Source organism: Anabrus simplex, chromosome 3 (assembly GCF_040414725.1).
Source record: "Anabrus simplex isolate iqAnaSimp1 chromosome 3, ASM4041472v1, whole genome shotgun sequence".
NCBI classification, from domain to species: domain Eukaryota; kingdom Metazoa; phylum Arthropoda; class Insecta; order Orthoptera; family Tettigoniidae; genus Anabrus; species Anabrus simplex.
The window spans coordinates 87386668-87405274 of NC_090267.1; the positions used below are offsets into that span (position 1 = coordinate 87386668).

The 18607-nt window shown below is 40.7% G+C and overlaps 1 protein-coding gene across 2 annotated transcripts in view; it reads right to left on the reverse strand.

Moving 5' to 3' along the window:
- Positions 1-18607, reverse strand: part of LOC136867039 (uncharacterized) — a 121480-nt gene that overhangs the window by 58049 nt on the left and 44824 nt on the right. For both annotated transcript variants that reach the window (XM_068227002.1, XM_067144139.2), the window contains exon 3: positions 7756-7865. In XM_068227002.1, the coding sequence (XP_068083103.1) occupies positions 7756-7865 (110 nt within the window). The remainder of the gene's footprint in view (positions 1-7755; positions 7866-18607) is intronic.

Sequence of the window (18607 nt, forward strand, 5' to 3'; positions counted from 1 at the left end):
TGAACGACATTTTGTGCGTTATTCCACTAAGTATTTTTCTTAATAATTATAGAAATTAAAGAAAAGAATTAGCTGAAAAGACAACAGAGTTTGCACATCATTTTTATAATTCCTAGTTTCATCATCTTTATTTCCCGTTTCCAGTTTCTGGGTCGCGTTGTGAATCAAGGACTTCCATCACTGCCTGCCTCTCCACCACTCTTCTCTTGTTTTAGGTACATCTACTGGTTTTCCTTCCCTCTTCTCTATGCACTACCACACTGAATCTGTCCACCTCTTTCGGGGTCTTCCTTGTGGTCTCTTTCCTGTTAACTTCTCTGAAAAAGCTTCTTTTTTTTTTTTTTTTTTGCACTCTCTCTTCTCCCATTCTTATCATATGCCCATACCACTTTAGTTTTGTTGTTTCTATGCTGTCTTGAAGTTTCAAGATTGATGTCCTTTTCCTTATCCCTTCATTTCTAATTCTATCCTTTCTAGTCTTGCCCTCAAAACCTCTTAGGAATTTCATCTCCGCTGCCTGTATTCTACTCTCCTCTCGTTTTGTTGTAGTTCACGATCCAGCTGCATAGGTTAGTATGGGTTCATAATAGGTTGAATATAATACCTTCTTACATTTCTTCAGGACATCTTGGTTCCACAAAATACCCCATACACTCTGGTAGAAGCTGTTTGCTTGTTGTATACTTTTTCCAATTTCCTCAGTTATCTTTCCATCTTCTTTGATCACACGTCCCAAGTACTTGAAACTTTTAACCACTTCCAGAATTTTACCATTCAATTTTATCTTTCCTCTTCCTTCTTTCAAGCAGCTAAAATGGAGTAAAAATGTATTTTTCTTTTCTCCACAATGTGGAGGGCGACTGCCCCCCCCCACACACACACACACACACACACACACACACTAATCGCTGCTACTGCCATGGTGATGGTGTTATTTTGTTCATGTAAAGGGGGTTAGGAAAGGGACAGCAATTTCATCCATACAAAATCATCACTTTGAAGCTTGGTCTTCAAAACTGTGTACATACATCTGGAAACCAAGGAGGTAATTCCTATATATTAATGTGTTGGAGTGACATTAGGGGGCCAGACCAACCTGTGTAAATAAATGTTGGAAGCTGGGAGGATTCAAGGCATCAGTCAGAAGAGGAAGTGTCTGTGAAATTAAGGTTAGGAATGACCTCAGCAAATAAGGGGCATCCAAGTGTAAGCAGGGTTGTTGTACTTGTCCTTACTAGATACAACGGAAGTTGAGTAGCATCAGGCAGTTTCTATCAGACAATTACCTTGAGGTATGCTATAAGTGTAAATATGTACCTCAAAACTAAGTGTAGCTAAATTGTAGATATATTGTACATTTGTAGTTTGTGGATTTTGGATTTATGAGTGTGTTTAAGCGGCAAGACAAGTTGGTATCATCAGATGATGATTGTAGTAGTCATTTTGTTTTGGGAGTAAATTCACATAGTTTAACTTATGGTAAATATTATTATTGGTGGAGTGAAAACCTTGCATGCTACTCAGATTCATTTTCAGGGTAAACAGTAGCAGGTAAGGTAATGAAGTAAGTTTGGAGCCTTGTCAGCCTATGACCATCGCCTTGGGAGAACGAGTTCTTTCATGCTCAACCAAATTATTTACTTCTGCAAATATTTTGCAGATGGCACCTATTTCCATTATTCATTTTGTTACTCATATTTTATTCAATTTACAAGCTTAGTGAAACTTCTTTCATTCCTTTTGACTGGCATCTAGCACAACATATGTCTTATCAAATAGTGGCAACTTCATAACAATTTTTACCAAAAGTCAATTCAAGAACATTTCAAGCAAACAAACAGTTTAGGTAATGCTACATAAAAATATGTCACATTTATTTTAAACTGTACTAGTGATACATTCGTAATGTATATACTTCATCTGTAATGCATCACTGTTTAATGGTAAAATAATGTTTTATTCTAGCTGAAGATGGTCACAGAAAGGCTGATACATATACTAGATTTTTAAGAATTTTTTTTTTAATATGAAAAATATATTCGATAACTTTGGAATAAATTCATTTTTAAGAATTATGTTCATTAATAATTGGTAGTTGGCACAGATAGTAATATCACCCTTGCCTTTCCAGATTGGCATGGTATTGAACAGTATCTCATTGTCTTATAACATTTGTTGAAGAATTTCACCAGAAATTCAGTCCCACATTGTCCCATCTCCTTCCAAACTTCAACAGAGATGTCATCAGATCCAGGTGCCTTACAGTTTTTCATTGTGTGGATGGCAGCTGCAACCTCAGCAGACATGCTGGGTAAAACTGCACTCTGTACTGGATTGGATGTGGGAACTCCTCATTACAAATCACATTAAAGTGTTCACACCAGCATCTATGTAGGTCTGCTGGGTTTCATATTGCCCTTGATGTGGATGACGTGACCGATATCTTCAGTGGCATTACGAGATGTGGCAAGCCTATAGATAGCATTAGTTCTTCCGGGTTCATCTAACTGGCTCATACGGGTCACGAAAGTAATTATCCTTGGCGGTTGCTACTGTTCAATTGGTGGAAGATTTGAGCTCCCTATAGCAGATGAGATCAGTGTCAGTTCTTGATCAGAGTCATTCCTTGTAGGCAATCTTCTTGGACTTCAATGCGCTCTGGACCTCGTGATCCCATCACCAAACCTGTTTGTCCACTAAAAGCTTTCCTGATTTTGTCACTCGCACTATTTCCTTCAAACTCAATCAAATTTGTGCAGCAATCTCATTCCGTGTATTCTTCACAAAGTGGTCAGCATTCAGGAGGGGACAGATGGTGTCCATTAGCATTGTTGCTTTGTCATTAAGCTTGGTGCATTCCGTGATGATGATGATAAGTCGGACAGATGGGCGAAGTTGAATATGAAAGCCAAGAACACGAGTCCATGCTGAGGTCCGATGCTGTCTCATGGTATGACTTTACAATCCATCACTAGCCACACATCCTACCATCCAGTAATCGATTTACGACCACCAACAATCACTGCTATATTTGATAATGTGAGACAGGCATTTCATGAAGAACATATTTGGCGCATTCCAAAGCACAATCAACAGTTTTGTTATGCATGCCAAATCCAAATCCATCATGCTTTCATTGGAAACCATCCCTTAAGTAGCCAACATGGCTGTTGAGGTCTCCACCAATTAACAGATGTTCACTGGTGTCAATAGAGTGGATGTATGACTCCAGTCTTGTCCAAAATCGATCTTGTTCCTCTACTGGGCATCCTAGTTGTGGTATATAACAAGAAACAATGTAATGTTGCTGACATGGTGAAACTTGGATGACAATCAAGCAATCAAATATATGGTTTACATGGGTGATATTATCTCACAATCTCTCCGAGACAGCAATTGCCACACTATTCCTGCAGGATATTGTGCCATAGTACAAAAGCTTGTATCCTTTACCGATGTCATGAACTTCCGCACCATTGCACTTTGTCTACTAGATACAGGCCAGGTCTACCCATTGCATCTTGAATGATTCGGCCAACTCGTGCCTATGTCCAGTCATTGTCCCAATGTCAAGCGTCGCAAATTGGGTAATTTGGCCTCTAACCTGCTCTGGCCTTGGGGGGAGGAGGGTAGCCCGCGCACACTTCTCACACCAATAGTGTGGCATAGGATTTCTAAAGGCTACAGAAATAATCCTCAGCACTCCAAATCATTTGATGTCAGCACGTTAAAGATCTCTGGTGGTACATTTGGTGTCTACCCGTCAAAATTCATTAAAAACTCAGCCATTGGCCACCCAATAGAGTTTTGGTTCACTACTGTGATCTGGCCGAGTAAAGCAGAATGCTGAAATTAACATGCAGGCATCCTACATGACATCATCTTAATACGCTAGCAGCTGGTGGCTAATGCAACGCGAATATTATTTTCTTTACTATTTTAACTTAAATTTGCCACTACTTGCAAATAAAGCATATTGACTGATTTACTTTCTGTTGTCTAGAAGCATTTTCAAATTATCAGGTTATTATATTTTGGGATTGCCCAAAAAGCCCTCCTCCTGCCAAATTTTCAAATCCACTAGGACTGACTGTCAAAGGCGACTCCTGCCCCATAAACTTCTTCCTGGATATGCCCCCAAGAAGCTATTTGAAACTACAGAAAGCATAAGAACAACAGATAAAACTCTCATACGTTTATATATACAAGGGCTGAATATAAAGTAGTGGCAACGTAGTCCAGACACTCGCAGGAGATCGGACATGAGCAAATAGGATATGGGAGGGGTCAGGTGGCGCTGTCGTCAATGTGTAGTGTGCACGTGACGGGCATCCAGTTGGGAGTGTTGTTGTTGTTACATGCATTGAAGTGAAGAGTGTCGATTTCACTGTTCTAAAGAAAATTTTCAAAAGGTGATCAGCATTTGTGGATTAAAATTGAGGTTGCCTGTGGCAAAAATGCATCAGAATGCTATTGAGGATTATGTGAAGCCTGTGGCAAGAATGCAATACCGTACAGGATGGTTGCACAATGGGTCAAGGAGTATCATGCGGATCAGAATGAGACTATGAATTTGCACCGCACAGATCGGCCGTCCATTCCTCAGGATCAGACTGACATCGTGAGTGGTCACAATACGAAAAAGAAAGTATAGAGTTTCCACCTTTTCAATACACTGTTATTAAGTTTTACCAATATTAAGTTTAAACATGTTAACTTTGGGACCGGTTTCAACACATTTAAAGTGTCATCATCAGCCGATTAAGAGAACAGGGCAAAGGGACTAAATCATAAACAATTATAAACACACATAACAAATGTAAGACGATATTCACAGTCAAAAGGTGTATATAGAAATATCAACACTTTTTATGAAGAAGTAAATGCAGTTGAAGTTCATTTGTAATGTGACAGTCTTGTATATTCCTGCTGTGCTGTAATCATGTAAAAGACGTTGAATTGATGGTAAATAATGAGTTAAAAAGCTTGATCCAACATAAAATCTTGAGGGATGACTCGTTAATGATCTTGAGAGATGCAGCTTGTGTACAGTTGTTGCTAAGTAAGGTCTTATAAGCATTTGTTTTATCGGCACGTTGAAGAGTGGAAAACGACATACATGAAGTCCTAGGGTACAGTATAGGATTTAAGTTCCTCAGTTCGATGTGGATATATGAAGCCTAAAGAAAAGGAGATTTAAATAGAATTGAAACAAGGGGTAAGAAATTTAGAACAAGTTAAATTATGAGGCTCAACTTTATCATCACGGCACGCTGATAAAATCTAACTTGTTCTAAATTTCTTACCCCTTGTTTCAATTCTATTTAAGTCTCCTTTTCTTGAGGCTTCATATATCCACATCGAACTGAAGAACTTAAGTCCTACACTGTACCCTAGGACTTCATGTATGTCGTTTTCCACTCTTCAACATGCCGATAAAACAAATGCCTGTAAGACCTCGCTTAGCAACAACTGTACACAAGCTGCATCTCTCACGATCAATCTTTTAACGAGTCATCCCTCAAGATTTTATGTTGGATCAAGCTTTTTAACTCATTATTTACCATCAATTCAACGTCTTTTACGTGATTACAGCACAGCAGGAATATACAAGACTGTCATGTTACAAATGAACTTTAACTGAATTTACTTCTTCATACAAAGTGTTGATATTTCTATGTACACCTTTTGACTGTGAATATCATCTTATATTTGTTGTGTGTTTATAATTGTTTATGATTTAGTCCTTTTTCCCTGTTCTCTTAATCGGCTGATGATGACACTTTAAATGTGTTCAAACCGGTCCCAAAGTTAACATGTTGTAACTTAATACTGGTACAACTTAATAACAATGTATTGAAAAGGTGGAACCTCTATACTTTTTTTTTTAGTATTGTGATTCTCAGTTCAATACGGAACAATTATGAAGTTTTTAACTTTAAATCGTGAGTGGTCTCGTTTCCGTAGACCATCAATGGACTGTCTGGGAATTATCTGTAGAGGATGGTCTCAGTCATCAAATAATGTGGCACGTACTGACGAAATGTCTTAACATGAGGAAAACTGTGTCCCATTAGGTTCCATATCAACTCATCAATGTACAGAAATGACACCGATATGCACTGGCTGGCATCCATCTGAACAGATACTGCAACAAAGGACACGCATTTCTGCAGCGTATTGTCGCCATTGATGAGATGTGGGCATGAACCTACAAGCCTGAATTAAGGCGTCATTCGAATGAATTGAGTCGCCCAGGTTCGCCATGTCCACAGAAATGTCGACAGGAACCCAGTTGGGTGAACAACTACGAGGGTGTCCTTCTTATGTAAGCTGTGCCTGAGGGACAAACCGTCAACAGTGACCATTGCCGATTACTGGAATGACACCTGTGTCTGGCTATGCGGCGCAAACGTCCACGTTTATTGAGAGGCGATCACCCTATTGTGTTGCATGACAACACACGTTGTTATGTCACAAACAATGTCAAGCTCTTACTGCAATGGTGGCATTGGGAGGTCTTGGAACACCATCCGTACTCACCAAACATGAGTCCTTGTGACTTTGACCTGTATCTGAAGTTGAAGGAACCACTCCAAGGCTGCCAATTCCCTGATGTGGCATCTTTACTCCGCACAGTAGGGCGCTCCATTGCTGTCAACAACAGAGAATGCCTTTCCACTGATCCCCAATGGCTTCGCGACATTTGGCAAAAGTTAATCGACTTTTCGGGTGACTACACTGAAGGAACATAATGAAACTGTACTTGTTAGTCCATTATATATGGCATTCTATCAATACTGCCACCACTTTATTTAGATGACTGATTGATGCTTATTGTTCAAAGGGGCCTAACATCTAGGTCATCGGCCCCTAATGGTACGAAATGAAATGATAAGTTAAAAACCCAAAATCCTCCACTGGCCACAATTCAAAACGCAAGGACGAAGAATGAATGGATGGATGGATATGAATTTAAAACAATCAGTGGAACTGACCCACAGTGCCTCACATGCAGAGAAGCTGGCGTAAAACAATAGTACTACTGACCAAGGGACTGCTTCTATAGCGCAATACTGAATTGATGATATTTGTAGTCGAAAGGGGTCCAAAATCCAAGTCAGCGGCCCCTCACAATGGTACTTATCGCTAGAAAAGTAGAACGATGGTATTTGTCATGTTGCGGTACTAATCAAGAGTAGCGTAGACTCGTGGTATTCCGCACATTATGGTACTACTCACAGGTAATAAAATTCGCACAGGTATTACAGACCTACTGTGTTTTGCACATTGTGGCGCTATTGAGAGGCGATGCAAACCTATGGTTTTCATCACCTAAGTGTACTAACCACAGGGACTCGTACTATCCCAGGGTGTTCCTCTTATAGTGGGTACTAATCATAGGAAAGCGAGAACCATGGGTTCCGTCATCCCATGGTGTCGCTCATATAGTGCTACTAATCACAGGTACTGTAAAAGCCGTCGCGCTCTAGTTTGCTACTAATCACAAACCTATTTGGTACCTAACATAGTGGTACTACGTGCAAGGGAAAGCAACCCATGGTGTTCCCCGCGTGGTGGTACTAATCACAAGGAGTTTCATGGTTCTAATATAATCATCCCTTGGTCGCCCCTTTTAGTCGCCTCTTACGACAGGCAGGGGGTACCGTGGGTGTATTCTTCGTCTGCGTCCCCCACCCACAGGGGGTCCACTTTATTTATAGCCCTCATATTATTAACTTAAATGTTACTTACAAGGTGGTGAGTATTGTTTTAAGTTTTGAGTTTTCTTCTTGAACTGTATGTTCACCAGTGCTTGTGTCGTGATCTTCAAGTTTTATTTCAGTCTTCACTGCAACTGTATTCTGCAATTAAAGAAAACAAGTGATAAATTGAACCAAGTTTTCAAAAACTTACAGAAAACATTGGTGGTGATGGTGATGATTACTGTTTTGAGGAGAAGTACCATATGCACCTAAACAAACAACACAGAAATGTTATTTAATTGTGTTTGTACAGAATGTGTTCTAAAAGTATACATCACGTGCCATACATTATTCATAATGTTTCTGAAGGTTATTGAATGTGTTGATGTACAAAAGTCACTGTAAAGGCATAAAATGATGTGATCTTCTTGTGTAATTTGGGAGTAATTTAAGGTATTTCTTGAATAGGGGTCTTTCAGCATCTGGGGCTGTGAGATGCAGGGAGCAGGAGGCATACAACAATGGAGTTCCATGATAAATTAAGTGACCTCCAAAGTGTCAATGCCGAAGGGTAAGTGACTCCCCAATGGTGTGGGAAATGGCTCCATCTTGCTTCATCCATTGTCCTTGGAAGGATACGTTTCTGACATAACAGAAACAGCACAAATCCTGCATGAATGAAGTGACAATGAGCTCTCTGTAGACTACCTGGTCCACTCTTTCTGGATTCTATGCAGCATCCTCAACGAAATAAGAGCCCAATATTTCATGACCGGACACGGAGCACCAAATCATAACCCACACACTGTGTGGTGGTTTCTGTACAATGACATCAGGCCGCTCAAACCCTAAACAGTGAATTGTCAGTTGATGTAGTCATCAAGGTGAATGTGGCTTTCAACTGATATGTTGTAGAAAAAATCAGGATTCTCATATATCATGGACAACACTCGGCTACAACAATGAAATCAAGCCGATCATCCTTTTCTGTTACATGCTGAGCAACTTGAACACAGTATGCAAACCATCTGGCTGTTTAAACATCTACCAAACAGACCTATCGCTCAAACTGAATTTCAGGAATGTTCGTTATAGACTACTCTTTGGGGACTGTAACACCTGTTGCAGTAGTCGTCCATGAATTTTTTTTGTGGTGACGGTTCTTGGGCACACAGTTATCCCCTTTTGTTAACATAAGACTGATCCTGTATGACCGAACTTGTCAACATGATTTAAGACAAATCGTGGTGTTGGTAAGAAAGGAGCACCGATTAGATCTTTCTCGAAATTAGCACTGACCAATAGCAGAGAGGTCAAGAAAGGCCACACAGACATATTGTGGGTAAAGGTGATATCATCCAGTGACATATCCAGGGTAGAGGGCAATTTCTGCTTGTCAGTTCATAATTGGGAACCTTATGATGAAGATTGCCAGGCAGAAATGTCTTCACAACAGTGCAACAAGACTGATTTCCAGAAATCAACATACCACTAAATTCATAATATGTCAAAATAAACAAATACTTAGTTTGAAAAATTTCAATTTTTGATATAAAGGCCAAAGGCAGGCATTTATAAAGGTGGAGGCACATGCTTCCCCTAGTGCACCGTCACTGCACTGTTCTACACAGAAGGCTTGTAGAGGGCGGACTGATGGCCTTGTCCAACAAATCACGGAGGAAGAAATTCATGTTCAGATCGGCATTAGCCATGGCTCTGTGCATGTCGTTATCAAAGATCACTTGCATTTCCATAAAGTTTGCGTGCAGTGGGTTCCACATCAACCGACAGAGGGACAAAAGATTGACAGAATGGTATCACGTCTGAGTCATCTGCAATGGTACCACAAGGAAGAGTATGCATTTCTGTCCCATATCGTCACATGGGATGAAATGTGGTGCCACTATTTAGAGCCTGAGAGCAAACGGCAAAGCCAACAATGGAAACATCGCAATTCTCCCCCACCAAAGAAATCCAAAGCTGTTCGCTAAAGTCCCGGTAAAGTCATGATGACCTCCTCCTTTGACTGCAAGGGCCCTCTGCTTGTCGACTTCCTCGAGTGTGGAATCACAATCAATACGCAGCACTATGAAGATACTTTTCAGAAACTGCGACATGCCATAGAGTCAAAATGCCCTAGAATGCTGTCAGACGGAGTCATCCTGTTGCATGATAATGCTTGCCCCCATACTTCAAATCTGGTGAAGACTGCACTTCAGTGATTTGGTTGGGAAACCCTTCAACATCCTCCGTATAACCCGAATCTTTCACCCCGTGATTTTCACATTTTTGGAAATCTGAAGAAAGACATTTGTGGACGTCGCTTTCATTTGGACGAGGAAGTGCAAGAGTGGGTGCAGTTGTGGATCCGTCAGCGACCTACCTCTTTCTACAAAACTGGAATTGATCGTATCATCTCCCAGTGGAATAATGTATTAACCCCTTCCCAGCGTCAACCGCTTATAAGCGTCAAGGTAATTATTCGCAAGTTGCGTGAACCGCTTACAAGGGTCATCCAAGTTCATGTGTTTATTACAGATTGCATCAACCACTTATAAGTGTCAGAAGTTTAGAGATACTTCTGACATCTATTGGCTTATTTTGCAACAAAGTACTATATTTTATTTCCATGAAATATCATATTCCGTGTAGAATTCATGTGGCTGTGCACACGCTTTCTGTGTGGTCAGCAATCGAAGCAATATGGCTTCTATGTGATAAGCCCCAAGTGTAAATAAACAAAGTAATTTAGCAGTGATATTGAGATGAAACAACCATCACAGAGAGAAACCAAGCAAAACAGATGCTAGATGAAGAAAAATAAAAAAAGGATCCAATTAATCCAAGAAGTTAACAGACTACAGGAACTTTATAGAACAAAGAGCTCAGAAACTCAGAGCTAAGACGGTAGTCAGAGAAAGAAAACATTGAATGAGTTTGTGGATAAATTGGAAGTAGACAGCAAAGGAAATAGAAAATTATTATACAAGTGAAGTACAGGAATAGTGAGCAAGATAATATAAAGGCAATAGGATAGAACAATGGAACCTCAGTGCGAGAAGAGGCTGAAATCAGGAGTGAATTTAAGACCTTTTTCAATAAGCTCTTCAATGGAGTGCAAGTGCTAACTTACATCAGATAGTGAGGAGCCATATAGGAGTAACAAGTCAAATTGAAGCATATAATCACCAATTACATGGCTAGAGATAGAAAAGTCCCTGAAAAGTACAAGGAAAGGGAAGGCAGTTGGACCGGAAGAACTGAATGTGAATCTGTTGCAAACAGCAGGAACTCCAGCAGTCCATTGGTTATGTAGACTCCTCAGCACAGTATTGCAAGGAAACATCCCAGAAGACTGGAAGAAGGGGAGCAGACGGAAATACGCCAACTACAGTGGCATAATACTGCGGTCCCATGGCCTAAAACTGCTGGAAAAAATCATAGAAAGCAAATCAAGAGGAACCGTAGAACCTTTACTGGAAGAATAATAATACGTATTTAGGCCCAGAAGAACAACTGTAGACTTTATCTTTGCTGCCAGAATGTTAATGGAGAAGAACTATGAAAGAGGGGAAACTACTATTTCTAGACAATGTAAATAAGCCATTCTAGACAATGAAGATATACCAAGGGAGCATATCTGGAAATGCCTGAAAGAGCTGAATGTTCATGACAGGCTTATTGCAAAAGTGAAGATGCTATATGTATAAAACAGTGGTTGGGTGCAAGAAGGTTGCGAACTGTTCAAATGATTTTAAACAAAGAGAGGAGTACAGCAAGGCAGTGCTTTGTCAGCCCCCCCCCCCCCCATTTATCATCATGACAGATGCCATAATAAAGGTACTAAAAAGGAAGGGGGAGCAGGATTCACAAACCTTTGTCTTTGCAGATGATTTAGTGATTTGGGGTGAAACCAAAATGGATCTGGGAAGGATGGAGTAGAGATTGAGACACATGATTTAAATGTTAACAAGACTAAATTGGGGGTGATGAAGATACAGAAGGGAGATGACAAACCACAAATCATACTAAACGACATCAAACTGGACTATGTTCCAAAGTTTAAGTACTTGGGTGGTACGGTATCAAAAGAAAACTTGGCAAAATATGAGGAAGAAAATCGAATTAGCAAGGCAACACAATTTTACCACAAAGTAAGACAACTGTTGTGAGATTAAAAAGTACCGCTAAATGCTAAGATGATGCTATACACCCCCTCCCTCACATACAGCCTGGAAACTACCATGTTAATGAAGCAAGACAACTCAAAACTCCAACCTGTGGAAATTATATTCCTACATACTATGATACAGGAGATCAGGAAGGAAAAAATCCAAGAGGAAGTGGGAAAAGGTGACTCTTTACTACAAAAGATTTGGAAGGCACGACTGAAGTGGTTTGGCCATGTAAAAAGGATGGGTGCCAGCATAACTGCAAGAAAAGAATATGAAAGAGAAGAAGTCCACCATGATCCTCAAGAACCATGCTTGCGGACCTCAAATAAATGTTTGACATGCCTCACTCAATTGCCTACACTTAACATCATACGATCACATTATCTACTGTATCCATACCCATTATTGTTGAAGCACAAGCTGGTTATTTCATATTTTGGTACAATAAGACAATGCAGGAACTTCATTAACAAAACCATACCTTAAATCGCCAATGTTAAATTCCCATTGCGATTAAAGGTATGGTTTTGTTTAGACCGCATAGCCTGTTTCCATTCTGCTTTAATCGTATAGTTCAAGGATAAGGCTAACAGATGGTGTTCAAATCTCAAAATCAATATTTTCACCCTCCTCGCCTTTATCCTTCTTAACGTTAACTTCTGTCATGCGACTTAAGGTATGATTTCTGGACAGCGTCACACATAAATAACATGAATACAGTCAAAAAGTAAAAGCAGAAAAAGAAAAACCAATATGTGACACACAAACATATTAAACGTAAATAATGTACAAATGGCCTGCTTGAAATAACAGAATGGCCAGTTAAACTGACAACATTAAAACAGAAGTATCCAGTAATTGATACCAAATGGAGAGGATGTACAAGATCAACTGGACATAGTGAGAGAGTATATTGGTAATTAGGGAATAAACTAAGCGTGGAGGAAAGCAAGAAAATGGTGTTTACTAAAGAATAAAGAGAAGGGAATCTCTCTCTTTTAGTCCAACCCTTCGTAAGGGTGTAGTGGCATCACGCGACAACCCTTTTGGTAATCTTCCTCCAGGAGTCTCTGCTTTGGGTATGGTGACTTGCTTGCTGTAACCTCATCCTGGTCAAGTTCTTGATCTGGTCCATCTATCGTAACGGTGCATGTCCTCTAGGTCTTCGGCCTTCGACTTTTCCCTCTATGATAAGTATTTCCATTGCCTCCTGAGTTGTTTTTGGTTGATAAGGGTCGACAGTCTTGTTCTGATGCCGAGCTGTTGCAGGATTGATTCATTAGTACGGTGTGCTGTCCATGGTTGTTGTTGTTGAGTCATCAGTCCATAGACTGGTTTGATGCAGCTCTCCATGCCACCCTATCCTGTGCTAACCTTTTCATTTCTACGTAACTATTGCATCCTACATCTGCTCTAATCTGTTTGTCATATTCATACCTTGATCTACCCCTACCGTTCTTGCCACCTACACTTCCTTCAAAAACCAACTGAACAAGTCCTGGGTGTCTTAAGATGTGTCCTATCATTCTATCTCTTCTTCTCGTCAAATGTAGCCAAATCGATCTCCTCTCACCAATTCGATTCAGTATCTCTTCATTCGTAATTCGATCTATCCATCTCACCTTCAGCATTCTTCTGTAACACCACATTTCAAAAGCTTCTATTCTCTTTCTTTCTGAGCTAGTTATCGTCCATGTTTCACTTCCATACAATGCCACGCTCCACACAAAAGTCTTCAAAAATATCTTTCTAATTCCGATATCAATGTTTGAAGTGAGCAAATTTCTTTTCTTAAGAAAGCTCTTCCTTGCTTGTGCTAGTCTGCATTTTATGTCCTCCTTACTTCTGCCATCGTTGGTTATTTTACTACCCAAGTAACAATATTCATCTACTTACTTTAAGACTTCGTTTCCTAATCTAATATTTCCTACATCACCTGCCTTCGTTCGACTGCACTCCATTACTTTTGTTTTGGACTTATTTATTTTCATCTTGTACTCCTTACCTAAGACTTCATCCATACCATTCAGCAACTTCTCGAGATCTTCTGCAGTCTCAGATAAAATAACAATATCATCGGCAAATCTCAAGGTTTTGATTTCCTCTCCTTGGACTGTGATTCCCTTTCCAAATTTCTCTTTGATTTCCTTTACTGCCTGTTCTATGTAAACATTGAAAAGGAGAGGGGGCAAACTGCAGCCTTGCCTCACTCCTTTCTGGATTGCTGTTTCTTTTTCAAAGCCCTCGATTCTTATCACTGCAGACTGATTTTTATACAGGTTGTAGATAATTCTTCGTTCTCGGTATCTGATCCCTATCATCTTCAGAATCATAAATAGCCTGGTCCAATCAACATTATCGAATGCCTTTTCTAGATCTACGAATGCCATGTACGTGGGCTTGTCCTTCTTGATTCGATCCTCTAAGATCAGACGTAAAGTCAGGATTGCTTCACGTGTTCCTACATTTCTTCTGAAGCCAAATTGATCTTCCCCCAACTCAGCTTCAACTTGTTTTTCCATTCTTCTGTAAATAATACGTGTTAAAATTTTGCAGGCATGAGATACTAAACTAATAGTGCGGTAGTTTTCACACCTGTCAGCACCGGCTTTCTTGGGAATAGGTATAACAACATTCTGCCGAAAATCGGATGGGACTTCTCCTGTCTCATACATCTTGCACACTAAATGAAATAACCTTACCATGCTGGTTTCTCCTAAGGCAGTCAGTAATTCAGAGGGAATATCATCAATTCCAGGTGCCTTGTTCCTATTTAGGTCACTCACAGCTCTGTCAAACTCTGACCTCAAAATTGGGTCTCCCATTTCATCAGCATCAACAGCCTCTTCATGTTCTAGAACGAAATTATCTACATCGTTACCTTGATACAACTGTTGGATATGCTCCTGCCATCTTTCTGCTTTGTCTTCTTTCCCTAGAAGTGGCTTTCCATCTGAGCTCTTAATATTCATGCACCTAGATTTCCTTTCTCCAAAGGTTTCCTTGATTTTCCTGTATGCAGCATCTACCTTTCCCAGGACCATACAGCCTTCGACATCCTTGCACTTCTCCTTCAGCCATTCTTCCTTAGCTACCTTGCACTTTCTATCCACTTCATTCTTTAATCGCCTGTATTCTTTTCTGCCCTCTTCATTTCTAGCATTCTTGTATTTTCGTCGTTCATCAATCAGGTCTAGTATCTCCTGAGTTATCCACTGATTCTTAGTTGATCTTTTCTTCCTTCCTAACATTTCTTCAGCAGCCCTACTGACTTCATTTTTCATGACTCTCCACTCTTCCTCTACTGTGTTTCCTTCGGCCTTTTCATTTAGTCCTTTTGCAACATGTTCCTTGAAACAATCCATCACACTCTTTTCTTTCAACTTGTCTAGATCCCATCTTTTTGCAGTCTTTCCTTTCTTCAATTTCTTCAACTTCAAATGGCATTTCATGACCAACAAGTTGTGGTCAGAGTCCACGTCTGCTCCTGGGAAAGATTTGCAATCCAACACCTGGTTTCTGAATCTCTGCCTAATCATAATGAAGTCTATTTGATACCTTCCAGTGTCTCCGGGTCTCGTCCACGTATACAGCCGTCGTTTGTGATGTTTGAACCAAGTATTGGCGAGGACTAAATTATGGTCAGTGCAGAATTCAACCAGCCGACTTCCTCTTTCGTTCCTTTGTCCCAATCCAAATTCTCCTACTGTGCTACCTTTTCTTCCTTGGCCTTCCACTGTGTTCCAGTCTCCCATCACAATTAGATTCTCGTCACCTTTGACATATTGTATTAAATCTTCTATCTCCTCATATATTCTTTCAATTTCTTCATCATCCGCTGAACTAGTAGGCATATAGACCTGCACTATTGTGGTGGGCATTGGTTTGGTGTCTATCTTGGCGACAATAATTCTTTCACTATGCTGGTCGTAGTAGCTTATCCGCTGCCCTATTTTCTTATTCATTATTAAACCAACTCCTGCATTACCCCTGTTTGATTTCGTGTTGATAATTCGGTAGTCGCCTGACCAAAAATCTTGTTCTTCCTGCCAACGTACTTCACTTATACCAACTACATCTAACTTTAGCCTATCCATCTCCCTTTTCAGATTCTCTAACCTACCACAACGATTCAAACTTCTAACATTCCACGCTCCGACTCGCAGAATGTCAGTATCCATCTTCCTGATGATCGCCCCCTCTCGTGTAGTCCCCACCCGGAGATCCGAATGGGGGACTAGTTTACCTCCGGAATATTTTACCCGGGAGGAAGCCATCATCAGTACATCATTCATACAGAGAGAGCTGCATGTCCTCGGGAGGTGGTTACGGCTGTAGTTTCCCGTTGCTTTCAGCCGTGTAGCAGTATCAACACAGCTAAGCCATGTTGAGTATTATTACAAGGCCGTATCAGTCAATCATCTAGACTGCCGCCCTTGCAACTACCGAAAGGCTGCTACCCCCCTTTCGATGAACCATTCGTTAGTCTGGTCTCTCAACAGATACCCATCCGATATGGTTGCACCTGCGGCTCGGCTATCTGCATCATTGGGACACGCAAGCCTCCCCACCGCGGCAAGGTCACATGGTTCGCAGAGGAGGCTGTCCATGGTATTTGCAGTAATCTCCTATAGCACCACATTTCTAGAGCATCAATCCTGCGGCGATCTGCCGTCTTCATCGTCCAAGTTTCTGCTGCATAGGTCACGATAGGGAAGATCAGAGTTCGAATGAGGGTGAGCTTTGTCTTGGAAGTGATAAAGGTGTCCTTCCAGATGCGAGTAAATTTTGCTGTTGAATTTCTCGCAATTGCAATCCGCTTGCCGATCTCAGGTTCACAGTCTCCAGTATTTGTGACAATAGATCCTAGATACTCGAAGCGACTGACAACCTCATAATCTGCAATTCTTGTTATGGCAGATCTGTTGTTATTAAAACGGTCTACAATCATCACTTTGGTCTTTTTATTGTTGCTTTCAAGACCATATTTTCTGCTTTGGTCATCTAACCTCTGCATGATGGCTTCTAGTTCATGATCATCTGTTGCAATTATCACAGTGTCATCCGCATATCTGAGATTGTTAATTTTCTTGCCACCAACTGTGATGCTGTCACTCCAGTCCTCAAGAATCTCCCTCATAACGTACTCGCTGTAAAAATTAAATAAGAGGGGGAAAATAATGCAACCTTGTCACACTCTAGCACTAGTAGAAAAGATGTCTGAGAAGTCACCATTAACTCTCACTATCGCAGTGTTCGAAGAGTACAATTGTTGAATCAGGTACACTAAATGTCTTGGCGTTCCTATCTCAATGAGTATAGCCCAGAGCTTTGATCATTTTACCTTGTCAAAGACTTTCTTGTAGTCCACGAAGCACAGGAACATCTTGATATTGTATTCCCTTGTCTTCTCTATGAGCTGCCGGATGTTTAGGATCTGCTCATGAGTTCCTTTGCCTGGGGGTTTGTTCCTCTGAGATTTGTGGAAGTAAGAAGGTCTTCAGCCTCTTGTTCAGCACCGTGAGCATGATTTTACTGGCATGGGAGATGAGGGCTATCGTTCAATAGTTTGCACAGTCAAGTGGAGAACCTTTCTTGAACAGTGGTATGAAGATGGAGTGGCAGCACTGGTCCGGCCAATTTCCAGATGTCCACATCTTCTGACATAACTTGTGGAGGATGTTGACACCTAGGTCACCCATGTTCTTTAGGATTTCAGCAGTGATTCCATCTTGGCCTGGTGCTTTCCAGTTCCGGAGCTTTTTTATTGCATGTTCCACTTCTTCTCTAAGGATCATTGGTTCAAAGTCTGTTGGGTTCTGATGACATGGCATTGTTTGTGGGTCATCAGTGAACAGCTTGATGCAGTATTCTCTCCATATTTTGGTGATGCCTGCTGCATTTGTAATGATATTCCCTTGGTCATCTTTAATAATCTGAGTCTTAGGCATCAATTCTCGTGCTAAGTATTTCACCTTGTCGTACAGTTCTGCGCTGTGATTTTTGGTAGCATGTCCCTCTAGTTCTGCACACAGTTTCTTAATGTGTTCATTCTTGTCTCTTCTACAAGCGTGTTTGATATCACTGTTCTTTTTTTTCAATAGTCGTCCTTGTTGTTCTGGATCTGTAACTGTGAGCCGGATGTTAAGTCTCATTTCAACCAGTGCCGAAGTTTTATCAGTCATCCAGTGTTGTCGCTTCACTATGGTGTTCATCTTTGGGACCTTGCTCACTGCATGTGTGATCCATTCTTCAATTCTCTTCCTAGCCACGTCACAATTTCCCTCTAGGTCAGGTGGCCCAGTGCTTCGTTGTGTTTCTTGAAAAGCAATTGGCTCAGGGGCCCCTAACTTTTTCAAGTTTCTTTTGATGACTGGTTTGCTCAGTTTCATTCTATGGTAGGCCCAGAGTAAACGATGATCCGATCCGCATTCAGCACTAGGTTTTGTTTTCACATAACGGAAGGAGGTTCTCCATCTTTTATCGACAAGGATGTAATCAATTTGGTTCTTAAAATGCCCATTTGGGGAGATCCACGTAAAGAGACGACGTTTGTGGTGTTTAAACATGGTATTCATAATGGAAAGATTATTGTCGGTTGCAAACTGTATCAACCAATTGTCTCGCTCATTATGTGCACCCAGGCCATACTGTCCTACAGTTTCATGCAAGTGGTTGTCCATCAAGGTAGTTCCTACTTTTGCATTGAAGTCTCCCAATATGATG